Here is a 23,391-nt window from a genome sequence, read left to right as displayed (position 1 = left end):
CTCTGGTGATATCTGTACAGTGCTTCTTCTTTCAATATCGTTAATCAACTTGTAATCTACATAATCGTAATCGGTGTACGCTATTTTCACAAAACAATTAACCTCACGATTACCCCTCGCCATTCTTGCATTGAAATAGCCGTTCAATTGCTATCCTAGAATGCGTAAAACCCAATGATGGCTGATTTCATTTTGACCAAACATAAACAACGGCAATTCATCGATCTGGAGAGCGGGGATAGCGATATACTTTTAAGGATGAACAACACTTTAGAGAAAACTGGAGTATGAAATACAAACAAAACGATAGAAATAATAAATCAATCAGACCTTGAAAGCGTGTAGTACAGTGGACAGGTACACTTTCAACACGTATTGGTGCATCGATTTTAAAACTTGACGGGAGGCGCTTTTTTTTCTACCCAAGAGATATTAGAGCTCGTTTGTGCAACATTTTTCATGTCGTAATATTTCATTAGTATAGACCAACTCGTACCAGCGGATTAAGGATGGGCCCCATCATCTTGATCAGAAGTGAGAAAAAGAGAAAACCGTGCGAAAAATCTCCAGGAATGCTTTCTTTCATAATAATAGTAAATACAATCCAACATTCATAGAATGAAATCGAAGTAAATCGCAACACAAACTATAAGGTATCATCAATTTGAGAAAAGTTTTACAATTAAGGGGGGAGCCTGCTTTAGAGGCTTCACAAAATCGATTTTTTCAAGAATTTTTTTGGGAAGGAAAGAAATATCCGATTGAAACGAAACTTTCAGGTTTTATTGTTATATATTTCAGCAGTCTTTTTAAATTTTTTCATTAAGATACATGTCATATTATGCCTGGTACAAGCATTTCACCGAGGCGTCTCGAGTGTGCATTTGTCGTGCGGCGGGAAAGGTCGCAATATCCATCTGAAACAAAGAACCCAAAAAAATTTTTACTTCTCAATAGTATACCTTCTAGTTAAACCAAGAAAATTCAACAAAAAGTGAAAAATTCAACAATTTTTCGCAAATTAAAAAAAAATTCATTTTTTTTGATTAAAAAATTTACTTTAGATTGTTTAAAAAGTGGGTTAATCTTAACTTTCTTAAGGTTTTTTAGGTTCAACTAGAACAGAATTTAATCTCGAGTACAATGCAATTTGTCTCGTTTCGATAGGACGTTTAGTTTTTTCCCTATCTTTCCCGCCAATTAGGAAAAATCGTAAAAATGAAAAACCGAGAAATCGTGCGTCAAAGTTTTCGTATATAAAAAATCGTAACTTTCTTGAACTTACCGCATTAATATGCTAATCAGCGATTCCTGGTCCATAGAGTTGCCCTTCAGACTCTTCAAGAAACTGGTTCAAAACTTCAAAAAACTGGTTCAGACTCTTCAAAAAACTGGTTGAAAACTTCAAAACACCGCTCGTATACCTGCTCGACGCTTGCTCACTATTTCTTCTGTAACTCCGAAAATATTTCGAATTTGCGTCTGAAATTTTAGGGACACATTCTTGGATAGTTTGGGAAGACATTTATGCAAAAAAAAAAAATAGATTTTTTTAAGCCTCTAAAGCAGGCTCCCCCCTTAAGACGTTCAGAGTGGTCAGACTCTGGTGTATTTGGTCCGATTCTAATGACTTTAAGCTTATTTTGTTTACTGCAAATACCTTCGGCGGTAAATTGAAAAATTTACAAACAATTTAGAAACAGTTATCTTCGCCGAGCACTTTTCAAAAAAATCATCCGATCTATCTCAATACCAAAGACTACCATTGTAACATGTTTATAATATCGGATTTTGAATTTGAATATATTCAGTTAAAGTATTAAAAATTGAAATATCAGGAGCACATCTTAATGGTTAAAAAATGCATCAGCTTGTTTCTTGGAAACGATCAGGCCTGGGCAATACATGTATAACAATACCTATAAGTGGTACAGTTGCGCAAATAGACGTACCTATTTGAATACTGCTATTAATGAACTAGTCTTGACCTGTATACTCAGAGATGAATCAAGTCTGATAACCGGTGCTAAAATTAAGCGGTATATTAACTGTAGGTAATAGTCCTCTAAGGCTGGGCTATAAAAATTTTACCAAGGCCTACCTTCAGAAAAAAATGACAGATAAGAAGGTTTCAATGTGCCTAATTTATATCTGCTTTCCATTTTTACCTGTCACGTATTATATATTACATTATATGATTTTTTCTTTTATTGTGCAAAATTCAGAATTTGTTGCGTTTCGTTTTTGCGTTTACACTAATTTTATCTATTTAAATAGTATCTGTACGTACAAAACCAGTTCAAACTGACAGAAAAAGAAAGAAAGACATCGCCTAACGTTGTTTTCACACCGATGCATGCCCTTGCGCATTTCTCGTTCTGACTTCATGTCGCCAAGTCTGAAAAGGAAGAAAACTACAAAGTAACTAGAATTATACCCGCAGATAGACTTCCGGACAATTTTAATGCTTAAAGTTATCAACTTTATAACTTTTCTTATAAATATTGTTGCTATCGTCAATCTTTGATTATAATTTGTTGGAAAAAATATCGTTTTGTTAAAAAAAACATTAGCGTCAAATCTATGTTCATTATACGTAATAATAAGGAAACAAAAGTTAATTTTTTTATAGACCTGTATTATTGAGGTGTGTCAAAAAAACAAAAGAATACACGAGTCATTCTTGGCCAAGTCGGGAGTGCTCAGAGTTTTGAGTTTTAAATTTCACTGTAGGGACATTTTTCTCTCGTTAGTATTTTCCAGTCAAAGCATTTCAAGTATCTTCTTTTTGCGCTCATCGAATTTGTCTATTCCATTAACATGCTATGAAATTTTTATGTAACTGGCGGCTTGCCCGTAAAAAATACTTGGCGGGCACAAAATGTTTATTTATATTCCAAACTATTAAAGGAAATATATTTACGAGCCTCTGACATTGATGGTAATAAGAAATTTTTGAATGCGGACAGAAAAATTGAGGCTCCCTAAAATGTGTTACTGTTTTATTTCAGCGATTTTTTTTTTACTTTGAACTTAATCGAAAACCAACAGGTTAACTCTGGTCTAAGATAAGGCCGGTTTTTTTTTGATTTATTATAAAGTCTTCGATGAATTCAAAAGCACAATAACTACGAAAATCAATGAGTAACTAAGTTAAATTTGAACTTATAGTCACTTTTTGATTTTCATTTGGAAAATCCTTCGAATTTAGAGCACCTGTTAACGAAGGAAGGTGGTATTTTTTTTCCTAAGTGTTTAAGGAAAACGAACGTTTACAAAGTTGGCGTGGAACACTTATAATGGAATTATCCCATCTGACGTAAAATCACTGTATTATCACGTGCTCCTTGTGCGAGCATCAAATATTATTGGGAAGAATAACGATAATGAGTCGGAGCCTTAGCTCCGACTGACGACGAGAGAGAGGGATCAAGTCCAATCAGACTTTCTTGTATACAAGTCGATAACGATTTAAAATCATTAATAACTTACACTTTGACATTACGTTTTCATTTAAGAGTAACAGACGGTGATGGCTTAAGTTAATTCCAAAGAATATTCCGTGTTCCGGTGAAAGATGTACGATAAACAGTAGACAAAGACAACATTGATACATAGGCAGTTTTGACTTGCGAATAAAAATAATAGCAAAATAAGAAAATAGCAAAAACAATCAACGTTTCACATGAAGTAAAGTACAAAACGAAGTTGAAATAAACTCGAAATTCTTGCGACCAAGGAAAAATATAATGATCACTAATAATACGGTTTGTGCTGAAACCTTTAGAGGTGTTTATTTAACCAAAAACGCAGGGCTTCTGGCGTGCAGTTCCATTCATTATGTTGAAAGAGTTAGTGATTTGTTACATAAATAACTCTTTAAGAATAATATGCAGGTTCGTCGCAGAAAAGAGGGGAGAGGCAGCTTGTCTGTCGGACTAAACATGTTTTTTCACATATTTTGCGGTGAGTGTCTAGGGCAGAGTACGTAGGAGACTGACTAGTTGCAATTTAGCTGTTCCCATGTGCAGTTAGCAGTGCAATAAACAACCTATTGACTCGGTGTGGGAACCAAGGCAGTTAGGTAAGGATAACAAGAGGACGCAGGGTGTAGGATATGGGGAAAAATGTGGGAACAGAGTTGAGGCAAAGTACGAAGCGAAGAAACAAATTTAACGACTAGTCGAAAATTCGATTTTTGAAATAATCGAGTTATTACTCATCACTCTAATCGTAAGCTGTACTTGAAAAGTAACAATTTAAACAACCAAATTTTGTATCGAAACTTACGGATTTCCAGAAACCTGCTTTTCTCTAAACTTCATTTATTCTTCAAGTATTGCGATGAAGAAGATAAAAAACTTGCGCACCCATTTTAAACTGCACTGTGGTTTTGTAGAATATTTACAATAAATCAATGCCAAGGATAACGACTAAATAATGATTGTATTGAATTACATCGTGAAACTTGTTTTTAATTATGGTCGTCTCGAAGTCGGTTTTGCTATAAGACAACTGTGAGGATTAGAGTGAAAACAATAATCGAGTATTAACCGGGTCACTTATGTCAAAGAATATTTACAAAAAATCAAAGCCTGCAAAAGTGCACTGTAGTAACAAACAATATTTACAAAAAATCAATTCCTATTCCAATGACTGACTAATCACGGTATTAATCCGAGTTGCGTCGTGAGGCTTGATTTTAATTCTCGCCGTGTCGAAACCGGTTTTGCCATCAGATAAGTTTGAAGATTAGGAAAAAAACAGTGATCGAGTATTCACGAGCTTACGTATATCCAAGATCGATAGAGAATGTTGCACACTGTGGATCAGTTTCGTATGAAATCGCCCAGAAAAGTCGAGAAAATTCGAATGATTTGAAAAAGACGCATCATTCTTTAATGAATTTTAAAAAATCTCAACGTTTTCATGTTTCCACAAAAAAATTTCCCTTGCATATACGGTTACTGGAATTTTTTTTTCGCAAAATCCCGATTTTACAGATTATCCAAATGGTCTTGACGTAACAAGTACTATAAATTTTGAACGAATGAACGGATGTTGAAGAATAGTTTTACATTATGTGCGTACTTTTTCCCATGTCTCAAGTTGTTCAACAACATGTCAAATCAAGCCAAGAACTGATAGCAAAATTTTTAATCAAATAGTTCTTACAAAGTACCGACAGTATCGAAGTTCAGTATTTCATTCCAACATTGAGAGTATCACTAGCGGCCAAGGTCTTTAATTCGCGGTAGTAAAAAATCTGTTATTAATTCAAGACGAAGAAAGGCACGATTTAATTTAAAAGTAAATACAATTTTAAACATTAATGAGGACCTGGTTATGTAAATAAATCCGTAAAACAATATTATAGATTCTGATAATTGCCATGCCATCCTGGTAATATAAACAGACAGTTCATGGAGACTGAAATAGTCATTCGATGTCCGCAAACGATTACAAATAAAAAGTCTTTCAGAATCTTGTTTCTACCATCAAAAATTTTATGAATTCTTTTTCATTGTAGCTACGTTTCTTCAATTGAATCACGCCTCTCTTCACAGGCATCTACTTGTTAATAATATATGACTCCACTTTTTCCGCAATCAATAATTAATTTTTTAGAAAGACTTCTGAATGCGCGACAAGTTTTTGTTGACAATTGCTATTTTTCTGTAATCAGACATAAGCAGCTCGAGAACAACGAAATTCATCGTATTTAAAGGTTTACTTCACCTGTAAAAGAGCTTGTTCTTCAATAAAGCTCACCCGGTAAGACGATTCTTATTGTGTAATGTTTAAAAAGGAATTGGCGAAACAATCTTGCTTTCACTTTTTCGCTTGATTTTACGTCATGTTCATTAGGTTGGGCAATTTTCGATCGGTCAAACACTACAACTTAAAATCTTCTTAAATTCGTTGGAAATATGCAGATTTTGGAGGAAAAATTACTAGCATCTATCCATTTGCTCAAAAATCATAGTAGTTGTGAAAAAAAGTACAATTGGGTGGAAAATATGTAAAATCAATTTTATAAAACAAAGAAAGAAAGAAATTATTACCAACAACAGTATACATAAACAAAAAGTCTTGAATGTAAGGAATAAAAAATTGATTATCCTAACTTGGAACGTTTCGGTCTGACCTTCATCAAAGATTCAATGTATAAAACCGGTTTATTTAGTAACTTCACGACTGACCTTAATCCTCCAAATGACCGGTATCGCATAGTATATTCTACTTTTTGCTTATGATTCGATCACCGCAAATTGACGATGCAATTCCTTCAGACTTTAATCGTCCTTTTTCTTCTCCCATAACGCTGGTCGACAAAAATTCACTTTTTGTGTGTTACGTGAAAACTTTTAACTGATTATGTTAGAAACAAGGTTTAGTATAATAGATTTGTTAAATGAATATTGAAGATACGAATAGTTTTATTGCAATATGATTTTTTTAGTTTTTCCGTAACTACAGTTTTTATGAACAAAAATTAGGTTATAGTGTTACAGTACACTGGTCATTAAAGTGTTGTAACAAGGAAGGTGCTTACTAATTTTTAAATACCTATCTACCCTCATTATAAAATCATATTTATTTTCATTCGATCAACTCTAGTTTTGTGTTACAGCTACTACTAGTAAGATTGAATGTTTATCGTTTTGACTTACCTTTTCTTGTTACTTATTGCAACTAACTAATTGGTATTTATATAGAATAGCAAAAAAAAAAAAAAAACACCTTAATCAATCTTGCTGGTAGTAGTTGTAATACAAAAACTAGCCCCGACCATAGCCTCTACCACAATCTTCGTTGTATTTGATGAGTTATCGAATCTTGAAGCGAAGATTATTTTGCCGACCTCGTTTTTCATTGTTGTAGTAAAAAATTTATTGTTCACTTCAAAGGATGTGTAAATTGTCAAGGAAGAAATATGACGAATAATTGTAATTAGTTTGTTCCTTTGAGAAAAATTTTATTCAATAACGTCATTTACTTAAACTGTGACTATGATGGCTTGTTTAGAACAAACGAAATATTCCACTTGAAGCAAACATCCAAGAACACATTCACCCTATTGAATCCCGAAATTTCTGAACTGCTGAAAATGGCGTTGAAGATGGAATCATGCAGTATCGAAGAACTGTGTCCTGCCTCGGAGGGAGGTGAAAAACTATTACTTGAGCTGCGACACAGACTTGAAGAGTGGCTTAAGTTTCAACCGCATCTTCCTCAAGGTAAACTAATATGTGATCATATCATTAGGCGAAAGAAAAATGTTTCTGTGATGTTGAAAATATTTATAAGATATTTCTCCGAAAACTAGATACTGTACATTTTGAAGACAGATTTCTTTCTACTATTCAGAAGCTATGCAAATTATTTTTTGTTGCAATTATTTCCTTGTCAAAGAATTATGGGTGACAGAAGAATAGGATATGCTGTTCATTTACAGAAAAATTTTAACCTTTTAAAAACTTGTTTTCTTTTTCACGTTTCTAGAAATATATCCAAAAATAAACTTGAAATTTCGACGTTTCAAGCCATTTACCGTAAAAAAAAACACTATGAGTCACATTTTTTTTCAAAGGCGATAAATGCTGAGAATCTATAGACAAAAATTTGGTGGATAAATGAATCAACGTGTCACTTGGAATAGATCAGACCGAAGGGATGAAATTTACGACATGTTCACATAAGTGATCCTGACAGGACGTGAAAATTGTTATTGAATTGAATGTTTTCTGCTTGATTGCTTAGTTATAAATGCGTGTTATATTTTAATAATATTATAAACATTGTTAATAATAATTGTTGACATTGGATTTCGAAGGTAAAACGAACCTGAGTTCCCCGAGAAAATTTTTTGTTAAAATACAAGGAATAGTCGGTTTACTATATGTAGTGGCTCAAACATTTTCACATATAATAACACTGGATATTTGAGAATTTTGTCAGATTTTTCCAAGCTAATTAATTATCTGCAATATTTTTCTCGAAATATTCATGAGTCAAAAGTTCAGCGACACGAATCCACCTTTCAAAATCAAAAAAATCGTATTTCGTACATCATCATTCTTACAAAACAATTAATAATCTCCTAGTCGTTGACAGCATTCTCTCAAAATTGATAGGAGTAGAGATTTTAATGATGTATTAACAATAAAATATTGTCATTTTTCTTGAAGATATTCCCAAGCAAATTCTGGAGTATTTCGTCCTCGGTTCGAAGATGAGCTTAGAACAAGCCAAGCAGAAACTGGACATGTTCTACACCCTGAAGAAGCTGGTACCGGAGGTACTTACAAACCGAGATCCGCGTGGTTCTGGCCTGACACGCTTCCACAAAATGATGTAGGAACCAAAACAATTAATTTTTCAAGTAAAAGCATAGCTGTATATGTATAAGGAATTTCATGCGAGCCCAACCAACGCCTGACCTTCGCCATTTCCGATTTTGTTTCAAACTTCTGCAATTCTCTCAACTCTAAAACAGTGCCCTGAATTGCTGAATTATTTATATATATATATCTAAAGTGATTTTTCAAAGAATCTTCTTCGAAATTCACAAGAAATTCTCAGAAGTTGTGTCACCAACTAATTAAAATAAAGCCTTTGGGAAAAAAAAAAAAGAAATACTAAAATTTATGTTCACGTTCACGTTAATACGGAGGAAGAAATCTGTAGTTAAAATCAAGAAATAAAAATATTTTTGTCGCGGTACCTATAGACAGAGATTTGAGTTGAATTAGGTGGGAGGTGCGTAAGAGTAACGGACCCAGTATCGTCACTCAAAAGTTTCTTGGATTAGCGACTGGAGTCGGGCGCTACAATCGGGCAGAAACGAGGCGAGGTGGGGGTAGCGGCCTGGTTTTCAAATTTTCAGTCGAGCTCTAGACACGGTGACGACCAGAAGTGCTCGAGAAAGTTAATCGGCATCCAAACGATAGCCATACAAGGGGGGAGTCCGTCAATTTGAAGTTGAATACGAGAACGAGCGGATTCATATCAGAGGCGCCTCGTTCTTTGCGACATGGACACCGAGGTGTTCGTGTGACCACTTAAGAATCCCGGCTTCTGATTATGAGCAGATTGCACTTATCGAATCGACCATTGTGCCGGATTGTCGTCATCGTTGAATGAAAGCAAGAAATCTGTAACTCAAAATTCTAAACCCTTTTCGTTTAATCGAGAATCGCCAATGCACAATTCATGTATGTTATTTATAATGTGGATGGGTTTCTTCGTCAAAAATAAATTGTACTCTTTTGTTTCAGGCGTACCGTCTATCTTCCAAAATTGACACCAGAAAAGTACAGAGTCTGCATTTTTCAACCCTTCGTTGACGACTATACCGACTTTAACTCCAGTGATGATGCTAAGTACGTAATTTGGCGAGACGAATTGACGATTTGAAATTCAAATCTTACACCAAGTATTTTTGTCACATGCGTCAGTAGTTTTTACGGAGTCGATTAGATTTTTTTCTAAAATTAAATGACGAGGTCTACCGCTCTTTCAAATTTCTTCAACATTCTTCGGCAAACTACAAGCTAACTCGCCAACGCGTTACGTCGACAGGTATGCTCTGATGATCGAAGAAATACTGATGCTGGACATCGAAGCCCGCAGTCTTGGAAGCATTTACGTATACGATCAATCAAAGATAACCTTTGCTTTGGTCTCTAAATATACTCCGGCATTGGTAAAAAAATTTGAAATAATTGCAACGGCAAGTATTCCCAACATTAAGTTCTAAGCGTTCCAAATGCTTTACGGCATTGCGCCACTTCGATACAATCAGCTACTGGAATTCATCCTCAGGCTCTCGCGAGATCAAATCAACTAAGTCATCTTTATTCTTTCACCTTCAGAAAGCTTACGCAAAAAAGATTAAAGGGATTCATTTGATCAACGCGGCACCCCTGACAGACACTCTGGTCGCCCTGGGTAAGAAAGCTTTGAAGCCAAAACTCGCTGCAAGGGTATGTAAACATAAAAGCTGAACGTGTTTTCTATATGCTGTTTTACAAAACTTATCATTTTATATAATTGAAGAGATTCGTGGTGAAAAGATACGAAGTAAAATACTTTTAGTGCCGACTCTTCAGTATTATTGGACTTTAAAATTGTTCAACGTATTAGATGAATTCGGTCAAACTAACCTGCACGAATTTGCATCCACAGATTACCGTTCACCAAAAAGGAAGCTACGAATCATTGTATCAGGTAATACCGAAGTCGATTCTACCCAAAGATTATGGTGGTGATGAACTATCCATAGAACGTCTCGATGGTGAGTTTGAAAGTGAAATTAAACTTTTCGCACACTCATCTCTTCGAATTTCTGTCGAAATATACAACTGCAACACATGAAATATTAATCAAATTGAACAAATCGAAATCGCTGTAATGTGTGAGGCATGATATGCGAAAGGCGTAATTTATAAAAATTTCTTTTTTTATTGTAACGCAGAATTGTGGAGGCAGAAAGTTGACGAGAAACGTGACTGGTTCCTAGATCAGGATAAGATCGTGGTTGACGAAAAACTTCGTCCTGGGCCACCAATGAATGCCGACGAACTTTTCGGCTTCTCCGGATCTTTTCGGAAGCTGGACGTCGACTAGGAATAAACAGCTTTTTAATTATGAAATATTATGCACTGTGTTCCCTGAATGAACTCGAAACATTTTCCGGTATCATGTCGTCCTAGGTCGTTGCAGCGTAGTGGAAACCAGACAACTTGCTGCTCTTCAAAGTGTGATAGGAAATAAATTTATCACGAATGAATCATGTATCAAGAATAACAAAAATACCGGATTATAATTTGTTCTTAAATCGATAAAATTGAATTGTTTGAAAAATTCTCATAAAAAAAAAAGTATCGCATTCACAGAAAGGGAGCGTCCATAAATTACGTTATCGAATTTTAAGGGTTTTTGACCCTTGGAATCGCCTATTGCCTAAAAAATAGATGACCAAAATTATTTCTCGTGTGTCAAAACTTCTGCTTATAATTGCCAATTACTTTCTCTAGCGATATTTTACTCAATAGTGACGAGCGATTATTTGTACAAAATTGAAGAATATTATTAAAACTGTCCGAATTAATTTCGTCCTTTGTACATAGAAACGTCAAGCCTTGTCGATCGTCAGCAAACCTCCGACTTTTTTCTTTTTTGGTGCATTCGTTGACTTTTTTTTAGCTGGTATCACATGACGTGACCAAACCAAGTTCGCTCGAACAGGTTCTCAGATTTCCCAGAATGAAGGTGAGACATCGCTGACCTTCAATCATATGTTGCCACGATTGTTTTCAATTACAGATGCAATGGATTTGAAATCCACGATATCCGAAGCATCGATGTTAAATCAGAACTAAGCAGTATAGTAGAATTTGAGTTTATTTAAGACGACGTTTGTCACAGAGTAAAAAATTGTGAACATAAAATTTACCACTCCCTCCGATGCTGGCATCAAAAATAGAGCTTCCCATTTGAATAATCAAAGTTTAAGTCAGAATGGAAACCTTGGAAATGAGGTTCAAGCTCAAATCAAAGGTCACCATTGAATCCTTTGTCAAAAGTTAGCCAAGATTTGGACTTGGTAATTTTTTTTTCGCTGAACTCCGCAAGATTTCTAGGGGCTTCCATACTTCTACCTCACTCTATATAATTGGGATGTAATAGAACGTTATGTAACAGTATAAAGTGAGTTTTGCTAGACGCGGAACGATCCTATGCATATACGGTATGTAACGCTGTAACTTATTTCTCAAGGACCAATCACTTTAGATATTATGTGCATCTTCAGTATTTCAATAAACTGGAGACTTTTTTTCCATTTGGTTGGCGGGACTAATCGAAAAAAAATTATATTACACCTATGAATATCATTTTCGTTAATTAAGCTGACAGCCAGCATACGTTGTAGACGATAATTATACATTGAATACAATTTTGAAAAAAAATGATACTTGAGTGCCAGACGTATAAAAAAGTTTTACTGCTTATAAACGTTGCAGGAAAAAAATCAACTGTCCAATTGATTAACAATCAATCGAAAAATTTTACTAATCCGAGAACGCATGAAACAACAAGCTTTACCTTGTATACTGATGTCGGATTTCCACTCGGTGTTTTTTTTTTTTTTTTTTTTTTATATACTGTTTTTATTTTCGTTCACCTATTTTCTTTTCTCAAGCTAACAGAAAAGAGGAAAAGAGACTAAAATCATTGGAATCTGGTTAACCATTTTCGAGATATCGTAACTGTTATTTCTTTCTGCCGTTTTAAATTTTGTCGGCTCCAAGTGGAAAAAGGCCGCGCAAATTGAAACCTAAATTATTCAAATCCGTGAACCGATATCGAACATATATTATCATTTTTATTTATTCTCATATGTATTTATTCTAATAAGTTAAAAATTACTGAACTGGTCGGACGAAACATCTTATTGGTATTAAGTGACGCAAAACCCCATCGATCGGGGCCAGGATCGTTAGAATCCCGACATATCGGCGGCCTAAATAATTGCAGACTTATAATAAAAAATAAAAGAGGTTCAACAATACGTAGCAACGGATAAATATACGTTCCGTGCAGAATATTTCATCTTATAAATAATTGGTCACGTCTCACACGTAAGTTTGCACATTTCTAATTCTTCTCGCAACCATTCGAAATACGCGTTCACTTAGCAGGTGACTTGAAATCGCTTTACAAGTTTGTATCAAAATCTTTAATACCGATCGATTACGGCTACGGTTACGATTACGTCAGGCGAGTGTATTTCACTTTGACAAAAACAACTGACTCGTTATTTTCATTAAACCCCTGACGGACATTTAATACAAACCACAATTTAAAGCCCGATGTACAATGGGCCGTGTACTCGTACGCATTACACTGTACAAGATACGTGTTTACAGCGATGAGCGTAACCATGACACGTTCATTCTTTCGATATTTATTGTATACAGGTTCCATTGTTATAAACCACGTTTTCATCAATGCTTCACGGAACATGTTTCTAACAAGAACGCTCTGATGCTTCTGGACAGTCATTGTTCCTTGAAATTTATAAACTGTGAATGTACCTAAAAAATGTTGAATAAATTTTTCCATAACACACAGTCACGTGGCAAGGAGAAATGGAAAACTGGCGTGACTGGTTCCTGGAGCAGAATGCGGTCCAGCCATCGATGATAATAGCCTTTTGGGATTTTTGGCATCCTTCCGAAAACTGGACATCGAGTAAGCACGTTTAATTCAGTGTGAATGGATAAATACGATTCAGAAACAATTAATGTATTTATTAAATGTACAAATTTAGACTGAAAATGACCATTCGGATATCACGAGTTTAATTACAATGAATAAATTATCAGATGTGCGAAAGTTCAATTAAAAGTTTAGAATTACCGTTCAAATATTGAATATACACTGAGAAAAATTTCATTTTTTATAGTAACTAGAAAAATTCAGTAATGCAGGCATCGTTGAAAAAACTGTTTGAATATTGTTGGAATTACGAAAAACGAGGTACGCGCAACCATTTTGCGCTATTGTCGATCCGTTTTTGGTAATTGCAACGCAAAATCAGTTCGTTCGTTTTACTCTACTTTTTTAGTTGAACAAGGCTTTTAACATCAATTTATTGTTACGCAAGCATGAAATTTTCTCAACGGTTACAGGAAAATATATAGCAACAGTGATCGTAATGAGAAAGAATAGTAACGGATACTAGACTTTTTCGGTAACAACTACGAAACTAATTTTTATTTTGTACCTAGAACTACATTTTTTTATTTTGGTTAAAAAATGAAAATAGTCAAGGACTGAGCGATAAGCGGAATTAAAAATTTCTCTCAGCTTACCTAAATAGCGGAAAGAAAAGAAGAGAAACAGAGAATCGTTCGGATACTCACTGCTTCACTGATTCTATACGCCAACGATTCGTTCTTGTACTCCTAATGTCGTACACACATATCCATCCACCCTCGTGTTCATTGTTCGTGATAGCTTATGGCTATCGATTTCTACAACATTCGCCAATTGCGCCTGACGTGATGTTACTCTGACACGAGGCAAATATCACTCGGAGGTCGTTCTCTGTTTGAATGAAACACGCGTACGGATTCCCTGATATACATGTCACTGTATTTCCGTACACCGAAACTAGATTGGGAGAAACGAGGCTCTTGCCTCAAGCGACGTAAGATCCAGGACGCAACGTTTCGAGACGAGAAATTAATACATCAATACCTGAAAGGCTCCTCTATTCAAACTTTTAACCAACTTGACTAATCAAGCAGACAGAGAGCGGTAAAACGACGATGATGACAAGATCGTCATTCAATGATGAAAATGTTTACCTGTGCTGTATCCACATGTTGAGTTCGACGAAGAGACTCGTACTCGATTGCAACGCGAGCTTTAATCTAAATTCGATGAATTCCAAGAATGATTTCTTCGATCATCGAGTAATGAGAGATCCAAGCACGCGGTAAACCTACACGAACAGCGTCCAACCGGCATGAATCCTTCGATGATCGCGTATTTTATGCGACCGCAGTCACGAGATTCGACATTACCGTTATTTCCCTCACTTAATAAAACATTTTTACGATTTCTCGCTCTACTTATTCCTTCGTCCCGGTGCCACGCTGACTGTTCGCACAAACTCTATAAACGCCCCCATTTATTGCACTGGACACACGAACGCACTCACAATCAAATATATAAGCTCAGCTCATGCTCGCGTTGGAAAAGCAGCAATCATAGTTCGCGGCGAAGTATCTTTTTCCTAATGATGGAAGTTTTATCGCGCTTTCGACTTGCCGGTTATTCTGGAATTGTTTGCGGACATTGAATCGGGACATATCTCTAATAATAATAATAATAATAATATTATATAATGAAAAATAATATTCGCATTATTGAAACGAATAATTATGGCACCGCAAAAATGTCTGTCTAGACACGCAACTTGTTCAAAACAACCTAAAACTTCACTTATCAACGAACGATAGACGGTAAAAACCGTCACATCAATCACATCGTCACACCTTGTTTTGGGTCTTAGATTGTCATTCGTCTGATAAGATAAAACTAGATTTTGGGCAAGTATATTTTTGCGTCTTCTAAGTCTGAATAAATTTATAACAGCATTTAGTTTCCAAATTTAGTAAATTTTTAGTCAATAAATAAAGATAGAAACATATATTTATACTTTAAAGCACGAAATTTTTTATTCAGCTACACTTTTGTACAGTAAATGTCTAGTAAATTTCCGAACATTTTCAATGTACAGAATCTATAAAATGGGTCCTGGAGAAATAAAAACCAGATTCCAAATAAAACGTATCTTTGTAATGGTCCAGGACAAAAGGATCACAGATGCTGTATAAATTTGGAATTTAGGTATTTAAAGAACGAAAACAAAAATGAAAATTCAGACGACTGGCTTATTTATATTTGAAAAGAAGTTTCACGCATCGAAACCAGGTTCCGTGAGTATAAATCGGTGATCGCAGCGTCACGAGCCGGTATAACAAGCTCTTCAAATAAAACCTGAACCGCAAAAGAACGGAGTCGGATGTCGGTCAGAGTGGCCGCGATGGTGTTTCAGAGAGAAGCAGAATTCAACCGGTACCAAGAGACGTAGTAGGCCATCATCGCTGGTGCGAAAGCGATGTAACAGAACCTCGATAGTGGGACTAAATTTCAAAAGTTCAACTAAGACTCCGATTTAGTGCAACGCGAAGATTGCGTCTCGAGCAGAAGCTGCTTCTATCGCATTGGCATTCCTCGTATTCTTCTTCTCGGCCGTTATCAAGCAAAAATGTCGCTGACTCTCGAAGTCTGTAACATGGACGAATTGTGCGTCGCGATGGGGGGAAGTGAAACATTGTTGCTCGATTATTGTGACAAACTTCAAGACTGGTTGAAATTGCAACCGCATCTTCCTCACGGTAAGCCTGACATAAGTAACGCTTCGTCTTACATTTCTTTACGTCAGTTTCGATTAACGTTACCTGATTTGTTCCGAGCCAATTAATAACAACGTGTCAAAAAATGAGGTGTGTTTATTTCGTGATGCGTGTGTCCAAGACGATAAGCAGTCTCGTTGTGTCAACTTCATTTTTTTTTTTTTGTTTGTCAGGTTCAATTAACTCCATTTTCATTCGCACGTTTATGTACGCATCTTCGGAACCTGTTCTGGGCTCGGTGATTTAGTTCTATCGAGTGCGTGATTGCTGATCTTCGTGATACTGAATATTTTTTATTTTACTTTTTTAATTTTCTTCATCTTTGTTGATGTAGAAAAAGTATTGGTTTCGGTAAAAAATCACTTTTTCTAATTTCAACGAATCTTTACGTTTTTGAACCTCTGAAATCCGAAAAACAGATTTTCAGAAAAATATCGGTTTGGATGTCGATTTTTCCGTCTGTCCGACAAACTCCCGGGACAATCTTGAAAACGGCTCGATAAAAAAATCTAAAAGCGGATTTTACAACAAAATAATGGTCATGAAAAATTTCCATGATCCGTTTAATTTGAACTTCCGGTTCTACCGGAAATAAATCGTTTTTAAATGTTCCAGCGGTAAGCATATACATATACTTTTCTTCTTTACTACTTTTCTAAATAAACGATTATGTTTTTTTCAGTTTATGTATTTATTTATTTATTTATTTATAAATTTTTAGGTTACTAAACAATTTTTTTCACAATTCTTTTTCAAAACTTTTCCATTTGGCTGCCAAGTCCTGTCAGTGTCAAATTTTTTACACCACCGTTTTCAAGATCATCGCGTAAGTTTGTCGGACGGACCGACCGACTCTTTCTTTTTCATTGCGATAAAAAGTATCGCGGATAATTTGTTTCTTCGGCTTTCTTTTGTTAATATAACTGCGACAGCTGAGTGATTGTGGACGGAACTATGCAAATTTATACTTCAGTAATGTCAAATACAATTACAAATAGTCGTAGTATAAGGTGAAAGCTAAACTGGCCCGTTATGTAAACGACGCTAAATGGCTAGCTTGTTTGCTTGCAGTTTATTGAATTTGATTGTCCGCGGTAAGCTTCGAATTTGATTATAGCGGTAAAAAAATCGAATACCGTGTTTGACGACTCATCGACAAGTGGGCCAATCGTTATTCTCGCTTTATAATTATTCGTAATCAAATCTTGTGAACCTCCAGAACTAATGACGAATACAGCTGATTTTCTCTTATAAAGAAAATTTCAAAGAATAATCGTAGTTCGCTATGTAAAATTTTCTTATATGAAATCCAAACTTGTAGACGGAGGTTTTATAGATCCGAGTTTGTAGATTCGGAGCAAGAGAATGATTTATAAAATACGAGTGTCATATTGTTAAAAGAAAAAAAAAAAAAAAAAAACCAATCAATCACACGCGCACAAAGACAGATTTGTCAGCTTGTTGGGTGATTAATGCCCGTGACAGATATTTTACATCGCTATTCGCGAATTACAATTGATACGAAAATAAGCATATCGAATCCATTAAAAAAGTACGCGTAGCACATTTATTATTAACCATTCGATTTTTCTGTAATATATTTCTCTCGAGAGGTTCGAGTCTCGCAAGATTCTAAACGGTACCTGACAAGTGTGTCATGTACTTTCCCCGTAGCTGAACTGAATTACCGCTCCTCGTAGAGAAAAAAAAATTTTATAAGCAACGCAGCGGAACTTGCCTGTACGTTATGTCACGCTTCAGAAGACACGCGTCGATTATTACCTTTTTTCTCAGGTCTCTACTAGACTTGTAATATTCTTATTATTGATCACTAACTCTGATAAACGGCGATCTAGGAAGATCTCGCACTGGCCGTTGCATGCCCGTCAATTAGCACACACGTGGTAATTAATGCAAATAACGGCGTTTAAAACTGGCACACTAACAAATAAGCAAGCGATTATTCCGGGTGCACTTTGCTTTGTACGACGGTATATTCCGAGCACAGTGGCTTGGAGTTCATAGAGAACTAAATGAGACTTGCATCGAACAGCATTGCAATAGTATTTCTCAACGTGTATCAACTGACTTTGATATTCTCTGTAACGGTTGAAATTTCTCGTGCGATAGCTGAACAAACGTTAAGCCATAATAATTGTCATTTTACCTGACTTAAATATACAGCGCATAAAGTTTCTGCACGGATTCCACATTTGCAGTCGGATGATTCGGTCTCCCAGAATTGTTCGGTCGACAGTTGTTGCCTAATTAGTTCCTACTCGATGTTTGGTAAGCTGATTGACAAGCGGTTAGACTCGCGATGAATTAATGGTCACGAATGTTTTCGAACTCGGAATACATGCGGACCAAAGTTGTCTTCTTCGATCGCCACTTGAAATTGTTTCTAGTGAAGCTTCGTTATTGAGACACTGCTATTTGCCTCTCACAGATACGCCGAGGAAGCAACTGGAATGGCTTATTCTGGGCAGCAAGATGAGCCTGGAGAGAGCAAAGCAGAAACTGGACATGTATTACACGATCCGACGCCTGGTGCCGGAGCTATTCATGAACAGAGATCCACGAGATTCTGGTCTAACCGACTTGCACGATGTAACGTGAGTAGATCAACGTACGAGGTGATGAGAATGAACGATCCTTGGAAAGTGACGCTTCGTGATTTGGATTTAGAAGGAAATTATCGCTTGTTGCAGGCGGTACGTGATTCTGCCGAAACTGACCCCTGAGAACTGCAGAACTTGCATTCTTCAACCCACCGTTAATGATGTTAATAAATTTGATCCCTGGCTGCTTCACAAGTACGTAATTCTGCCGGGACATTGAGAATCGTTGACTTGAAGTCAACTCGTAATGAAGCGTCGTGATACAAATTAAAGCTTGCAATTACTCGTATTTCTATCGACAAGGAAGTACGAAGTGCAGTTAGAGTGACGAATTAATATGCAAAGCGCAATTGAGCCCCTCCGTGCAACAACAACTTAACTCGAATCAAGTTGCTGCTGCTTATACACATGCGTAATTACAATCCGCGATCCTACATAGACAAGTACGTTAGGTTTCGGTATGATAAAAACGTTTTTTTACATTTTTCGAATATTTTTCCACTAGTATACGTACATTGTTTGCGAATCGAACGACGTGAAACCAAGAATTTCAGAACCGAAGAAAAAGGACGTGTTCTCACAATTTATTCCTTTACAATTTGTTAATATATAAAATAGAGAGTGGTTTAAAAATGTACTGAAACCTTATGAAACAAGCTTATCCGATCAGCTGTCAAATGCATAGTCAAATAGATCGGTTAGCATACAAATAAAATATGTTGATCAGAAAAAAGGTGTACAATTTTTTTGCACCATATCCCTTCTTTTATGCAAAAAAATAAAAAAAATACAATGTATGCAAAGACAACTCAATTCATGCTTATTATTCTACATAATTTAACTAATTGACATAATAAAAATTATGATGTTACGGGCGGTGTTGTGATAACAAAGGTTGGGACAATTGTGTCAAATCAAAAAAAAAAGATTGATGTTTTCATTAAAACACCTGAACATCGGTTAGCAAATAGTTTATTCATGTTCAGCGTCCAAAACTTGACTCGAGTCAAGTTATTGTTGCACGCAGGGGCTGAATTAATATTTTATTGAAATGAAGTTAATCTGCGAATCACAGCAATCCGCAGAGCTTGAAAGTGATGAAAGGATTGCAAAACACTGGTCGACTTGACTCAAGTGCTTTTGTGCTTCCAACAGATACATGTTCATGGTCGGCGATATCCGGATGGTTGAAGATCGCAGTGTCGGTGACATATTCGTCTACGATCTTGCGATGATAAGTCTGGGTCACGTCATGAAGCTCACCCCCACCCTTCTCAAAAAGTGTGAAGTAGCAGCTTCGGTAAGTCAGTTAGTAGCGGACAGTGATTTTCAAAAGTACGTAGACCTTCGAACGAAAATGTCATCCGCCCATTTATTTTGCTCCCGTTGTAGTAACTCGCTGATTAGTGATTCTTCTTTGATCTATCTCAATCACAGGAAGCCTACGCGACAAGGATAAGAGGCATTCACTTCATCAACGCTCCCCCTTTCGTCGATCGCATTGTTACCATGGTCAAGTCCGTGCTGAAACCTAAGCTCGCTGCTAGGGTAGGTATATGGAGACAATACGATGTAAAGCCCACGAATTGGGTTTCAATTGCAGGACAAAGTGCGTCCAACAGTAATTCCGATCAGAAAAGACCTTTTTTCTTTTTTCTGAAATATGAAAGGACGAAGTCTCATAGCCACGCAGCAAGTTCGAATAATATTTTCACCTTAGATACCTACGAAGAATTTTTATCGTGCTGAATCACACTCAACAGGCATATCAGATCTATTCATGTCCTTGTGGAATTACAGATGCACGTTCACGCTGTTGGCGATTTGGAATCATTCCATCGGTTGGTACCTAAATCAATACTACCCAAGGATTACGGTGGAAGCTACTCAACTATGAAAGAGATATCTGGCAAGTATAATTTCATCTTTCAATGAGATTTCCTCCACTCGAATTGAGGCAGTAACAATTTAACATCGATCGAATATCTGATGCCGGTTTCAAAATTCGAGTCCCAAAGGCAAGGTGAAGCTAATCCGAATATTACGTGATACAGATTTGTTGCGTAAGAAAGTGGACGATTGGCGGGACTGGTTTTTGGAGCAAGAAAAGGTTTTCGCGGACGAACGACTGCGCCCTGGTCCAGCTTTCGACGAGAACGACCTCTTCGGGTTTTCCGGATCATTTAGGAAGTTGGCTGTTGATTAGTGTAAGCTCATTGTTGTGTCGTATTTACCTTGATTCACACCTGCATAAATACCAAATGCTTGGCAGGTATTAGGTTACTTAAACTAGACGAAAAAAACAAATAATCCAATTTAAATATTACAGTGAACCATCGATCTCGAGAACATCCGGCGAGAAAAATACTGAGATACACGTTGTTAGTGGAAATTGTGGATACATGAAGAAACTGTGCCTCTTCTTTTGAAGTAGTTAAAGATTACTAGTGGAATTTTGGGATGGACTACGGCCACTTGTTAAAATTGTAGGCACGCTGCGTCAAGCAATGCATTGCAGGGGATCTGAACGTCGATCTTGCATCGGTTCAGAGTCCACGTTAACGTGGCTGTAGCGTGAAAGAGACGTTATACCGCAGAAATCGTACTTAAATATTCCACTTACATGTTCATTCCACTAGTAAGCATGTAAGTGATTCTGGCACAGCACAAAATTCTCTCGAATTTCCATGAAAATAGTCCTCTGCATTTTCATGCCCACGTGAATCTGATTTTGAATTGTTTAACTTAAAAGACATGTCATTATTAGCTGACTCGTGAAATTTCTAAAATAATTTTTTGACAAAAAGCGTCGAGATTCGAAGAAAATTCAACCTCATTTTCTTCGTAACCAAAGTAATACAACGTGACTTGTGCTTATCGTCTCAAAATTCATATTGTGATCAAAGATAATATCAACTCTTTACTCCTCATACTGGAATAAGATCGACTGATTTATTGTTCATCTGTCAAGCTTGCGAAAAGCACATGGAGTGCGTCTCATGGGTAGAGGAACATACTTCCTCATTGCTGTTCCCATTTTGCAGTGGATGGTTGTGTTGTATATTAATGGCGAAATCAGTTTTGACGCCCAAACTCGCTGCAATAATTTGTACTTAATAGCCATAAGTGATAAGTTAAGCCTGTTAAGATGTGGGGATGATAAAATTTAGGTCATGAAACCACGAAGCAATTTTGGACGAAGGGGTAACTTTAAAACAGACCCGCTTTTTCACGAATTTTCATATAAATATACCCTCACTGACTTGTCACACTTTCTTTTGTGGGTCACTAATAAATCGCGATCAACGCATATTAATTTATCTTACATTGCATCACTGGATTTTTATTTTCATCCTTTAGGAAATTATTAATCACTGTATCGCCTAATTGTGTTCCAAATCCGCTTTGATCGAGGGTTGGGATGGCAACTATCAAACCAAGTTTTTTTTTTCTTATCAATGAAACTTCTCCTTCTGATCCAAGATTTGACAGTATTTCTTCAACTGCTACTCCTTAGCCTCGCTTGTCGTAATATCGACTGTCATTTGTCCGCGTTACACGTGCGGATGGGTGAAATTTGATTCATGTTAGAAACTTCACACTTCCCGGAAATTGGCCACTTTCCGCACTAGTCATATAATAGTCATTGCAGACATAACGCATACAGTAAATTCTATTTCTGAGTATATTTAACCCCACACGTGTAGTCTATCACTGATTTTTCTCACAATCACGGACGAAGGTATACGATCTTAAGTTCGGCAAACGAAGCACGCCGATCACGAAGCCAAGCGTCAAAGAAAATATGACATAAAAAACCGCATGGTGGGTATAACTAGATTTCATAGCAATACATTTGAGCAAACGGCACTAGGATTACATTATTTCTCAAGGGTGACCGGATCATTTGCATTTGTTAGCATTTGTTTATCGATATTATTATACTTTTATTTCTATGAGATGGTAAAACGATGTAAACACAGATTTGACGACGCCCATGAATTCGGATAATGTGCAGGACTTGGTAACTAAAAACAAATCAATACCAATTAGTTTTGCAAGATGTTGAATTGGAGAGAATGCGATTCAAGGTGAAATCGTTTGATTTCGACCCTACGTGTCTATCAGCTGCCGCTGTTGAAATCAGAAGTTATCGATTCGATTCCACTTTTAGCTGTTGCTTGACAACAACTAATTTGAAAGACCTACCAGACGAAACTCGACGGAATCAATCGGCCCAATGTTTCCTTCCTCGCGAATTACTTGGTCATCATGATCAAACCAATTTCGAAGCCACGACATCCTGCAGGGTTATACTTCGTACGGATCCATGCCGAAAATATCCTGCTATCATCAAACCAAATAATCGGTGGAATCACTCGAGTTAAGATAACGATCAAACTTGGGTTATAAGTAGACGAAACTTTTCAATGCCTCATCACACTTTTCATTTAGTTGAAAAATAAAAGTTTCGAACATCGGAAATTTGTCCACGTTCACCTGGCAAGTAGTTTCCGATCAGTTTATCACTTTGTTTCCGAACCCATACTTTGGAAAGATAAAGATTGTCATTATATCGAGGGCTAAGCACCAAAAAAGGGATAAAAAAAAAGTTTTCTTCACTTTTGTTGTATTCACCATTAAGATGGTAAGATTGCACGTTACGCTGCTTTCGTCTATAGCCTTCGACATGTACGATATGCAACAACGTAGTACCAAACGACTGAATAGTTTCCTTTCAGTCTATGTCACCAACTGATTAAAATAAATAT

General features: G+C 36.3%; 2 protein-coding genes and 1 long non-coding RNA gene across 10 annotated transcripts; 2 read left to right on the top strand and 1 right to left on the bottom strand.

The window, feature by feature from the left end:
• Positions 1-761: 761 nt before the first annotated feature.
• Positions 762-4,656, bottom strand: LOC124293250. 2 transcript variants are annotated; one of them, XR_006903164.1, is made up of 4 exons: positions 4,291-4,656; positions 2,291-2,398; positions 1,286-1,482; positions 762-917 (listed from the first exon to the last, which is right to left on the bottom strand). It is a non-coding gene; the product is annotated as an uncharacterized LOC124293250 (long non-coding RNA). The 2 variants fall into 2 exon arrangements; XR_006903165.1 differs by lacking the exon at positions 4,291-4,656 and adding an exon at positions 3,493-3,821.
• LOC107219938 (retinol-binding protein pinta) lies at positions 3,950-11,116 on the top strand. 2 transcript variants are annotated; one of them, XM_046733444.1, is made up of 9 exons: positions 3,978-4,084; positions 5,687-5,775; positions 7,030-7,241; positions 8,193-8,358; positions 9,282-9,386; positions 9,586-9,736; positions 9,879-9,989; positions 10,192-10,300; positions 10,481-11,116. In XM_046733444.1, exons 3-9 carry the CDS (start codon positions 7,112-7,114, stop codon positions 10,630-10,632), a joined length of 924 nt encoding a protein of 307 aa, XP_046589400.1. In that variant the 5' UTR covers positions 3,978-4,084; positions 5,687-5,775; positions 7,030-7,111; the 3' UTR covers positions 10,633-11,116. The 2 variants fall into 2 exon arrangements, with proteins under 2 accessions (XP_046589401.1, XP_046589400.1); XM_046733445.1 differs by lacking the exon at positions 5,687-5,775 and having other exon boundaries at positions 3,950-4,084.
• A 146-nt stretch (positions 11,117-11,262) lies between these two features.
• LOC107219937 (alpha-tocopherol transfer protein-like) lies at positions 11,263-21,944 on the top strand. Of its 6 annotated transcripts, none has more exons than XM_046733446.1 (8): positions 11,263-13,260; positions 18,448-18,613; positions 18,710-18,814; positions 19,775-19,919; positions 20,057-20,167; positions 20,420-20,528; positions 20,674-20,826; positions 20,949-21,944. In XM_046733446.1, exons 1-7 carry the CDS (start codon positions 13,158-13,160, stop codon positions 20,823-20,825), a joined length of 891 nt encoding a protein of 296 aa, XP_046589402.1. In that variant the 5' UTR covers positions 11,263-13,157; the 3' UTR covers position 20,826; positions 20,949-21,944. The 6 variants fall into 6 exon arrangements, with proteins under 6 accessions (XP_046589402.1, XP_046589406.1, XP_015513792.1 ...); XM_046733450.1 differs by having other exon boundaries at positions 13,130-13,260; positions 18,687-18,814; XM_015658306.2 differs by lacking the exon at positions 11,263-13,260 and adding an exon at positions 15,605-15,980.
• Positions 21,945-23,391: the final 1,447 nt, after the last annotated feature.

Source organism: Neodiprion lecontei, chromosome 3 (assembly GCF_021901455.1).
Source record: "Neodiprion lecontei isolate iyNeoLeco1 chromosome 3, iyNeoLeco1.1, whole genome shotgun sequence".
NCBI lineage: Eukaryota > Metazoa > Arthropoda > Insecta > Hymenoptera > Diprionidae > Neodiprion > Neodiprion lecontei.
The sequence above is the reverse complement of the archived record's forward strand: the minus strand, read 5'-3'. Positions and strand labels throughout refer to the sequence as shown.

Excerpts from the sequence above, each read along its gene's own strand:
- LOC107219938 (XM_046733445.1), top strand. The coding sequence starts at position 7,112 with ATGGCGTTGAAGATGGAATCATGCAGTATCGAAGAACTGTGTCCTGCC. Across the intron at positions 9,990-10,191 it reads AGCCAAAACTCGCTGCAAGG|ATTACCGTTCACCAAAAAGG; the intron begins GTATGTAAACAT and ends TTGCATCCACAG. Across the intron at positions 10,301-10,480 it reads ATCCATAGAACGTCTCGATG|AATTGTGGAGGCAGAAAGTT; the intron begins GTGAGTTTGAAA and ends ATTGTAACGCAG.
- LOC107219937 (XM_015658306.2), top strand. The coding sequence starts at position 15,851 with ATGTCGCTGACTCTCGAAGTCTGTAACATGGACGAATTGTGCGTCGCG. Across the intron at positions 15,981-18,447 it reads GCAACCGCATCTTCCTCACG|ATACGCCGAGGAAGCAACTG; the intron begins GTAAGCCTGACA and ends TGCCTCTCACAG. Across the intron at positions 18,815-19,774 it reads GATCCCTGGCTGCTTCACAA|ATACATGTTCATGGTCGGCG; the intron begins GTACGTAATTCT and ends TGCTTCCAACAG.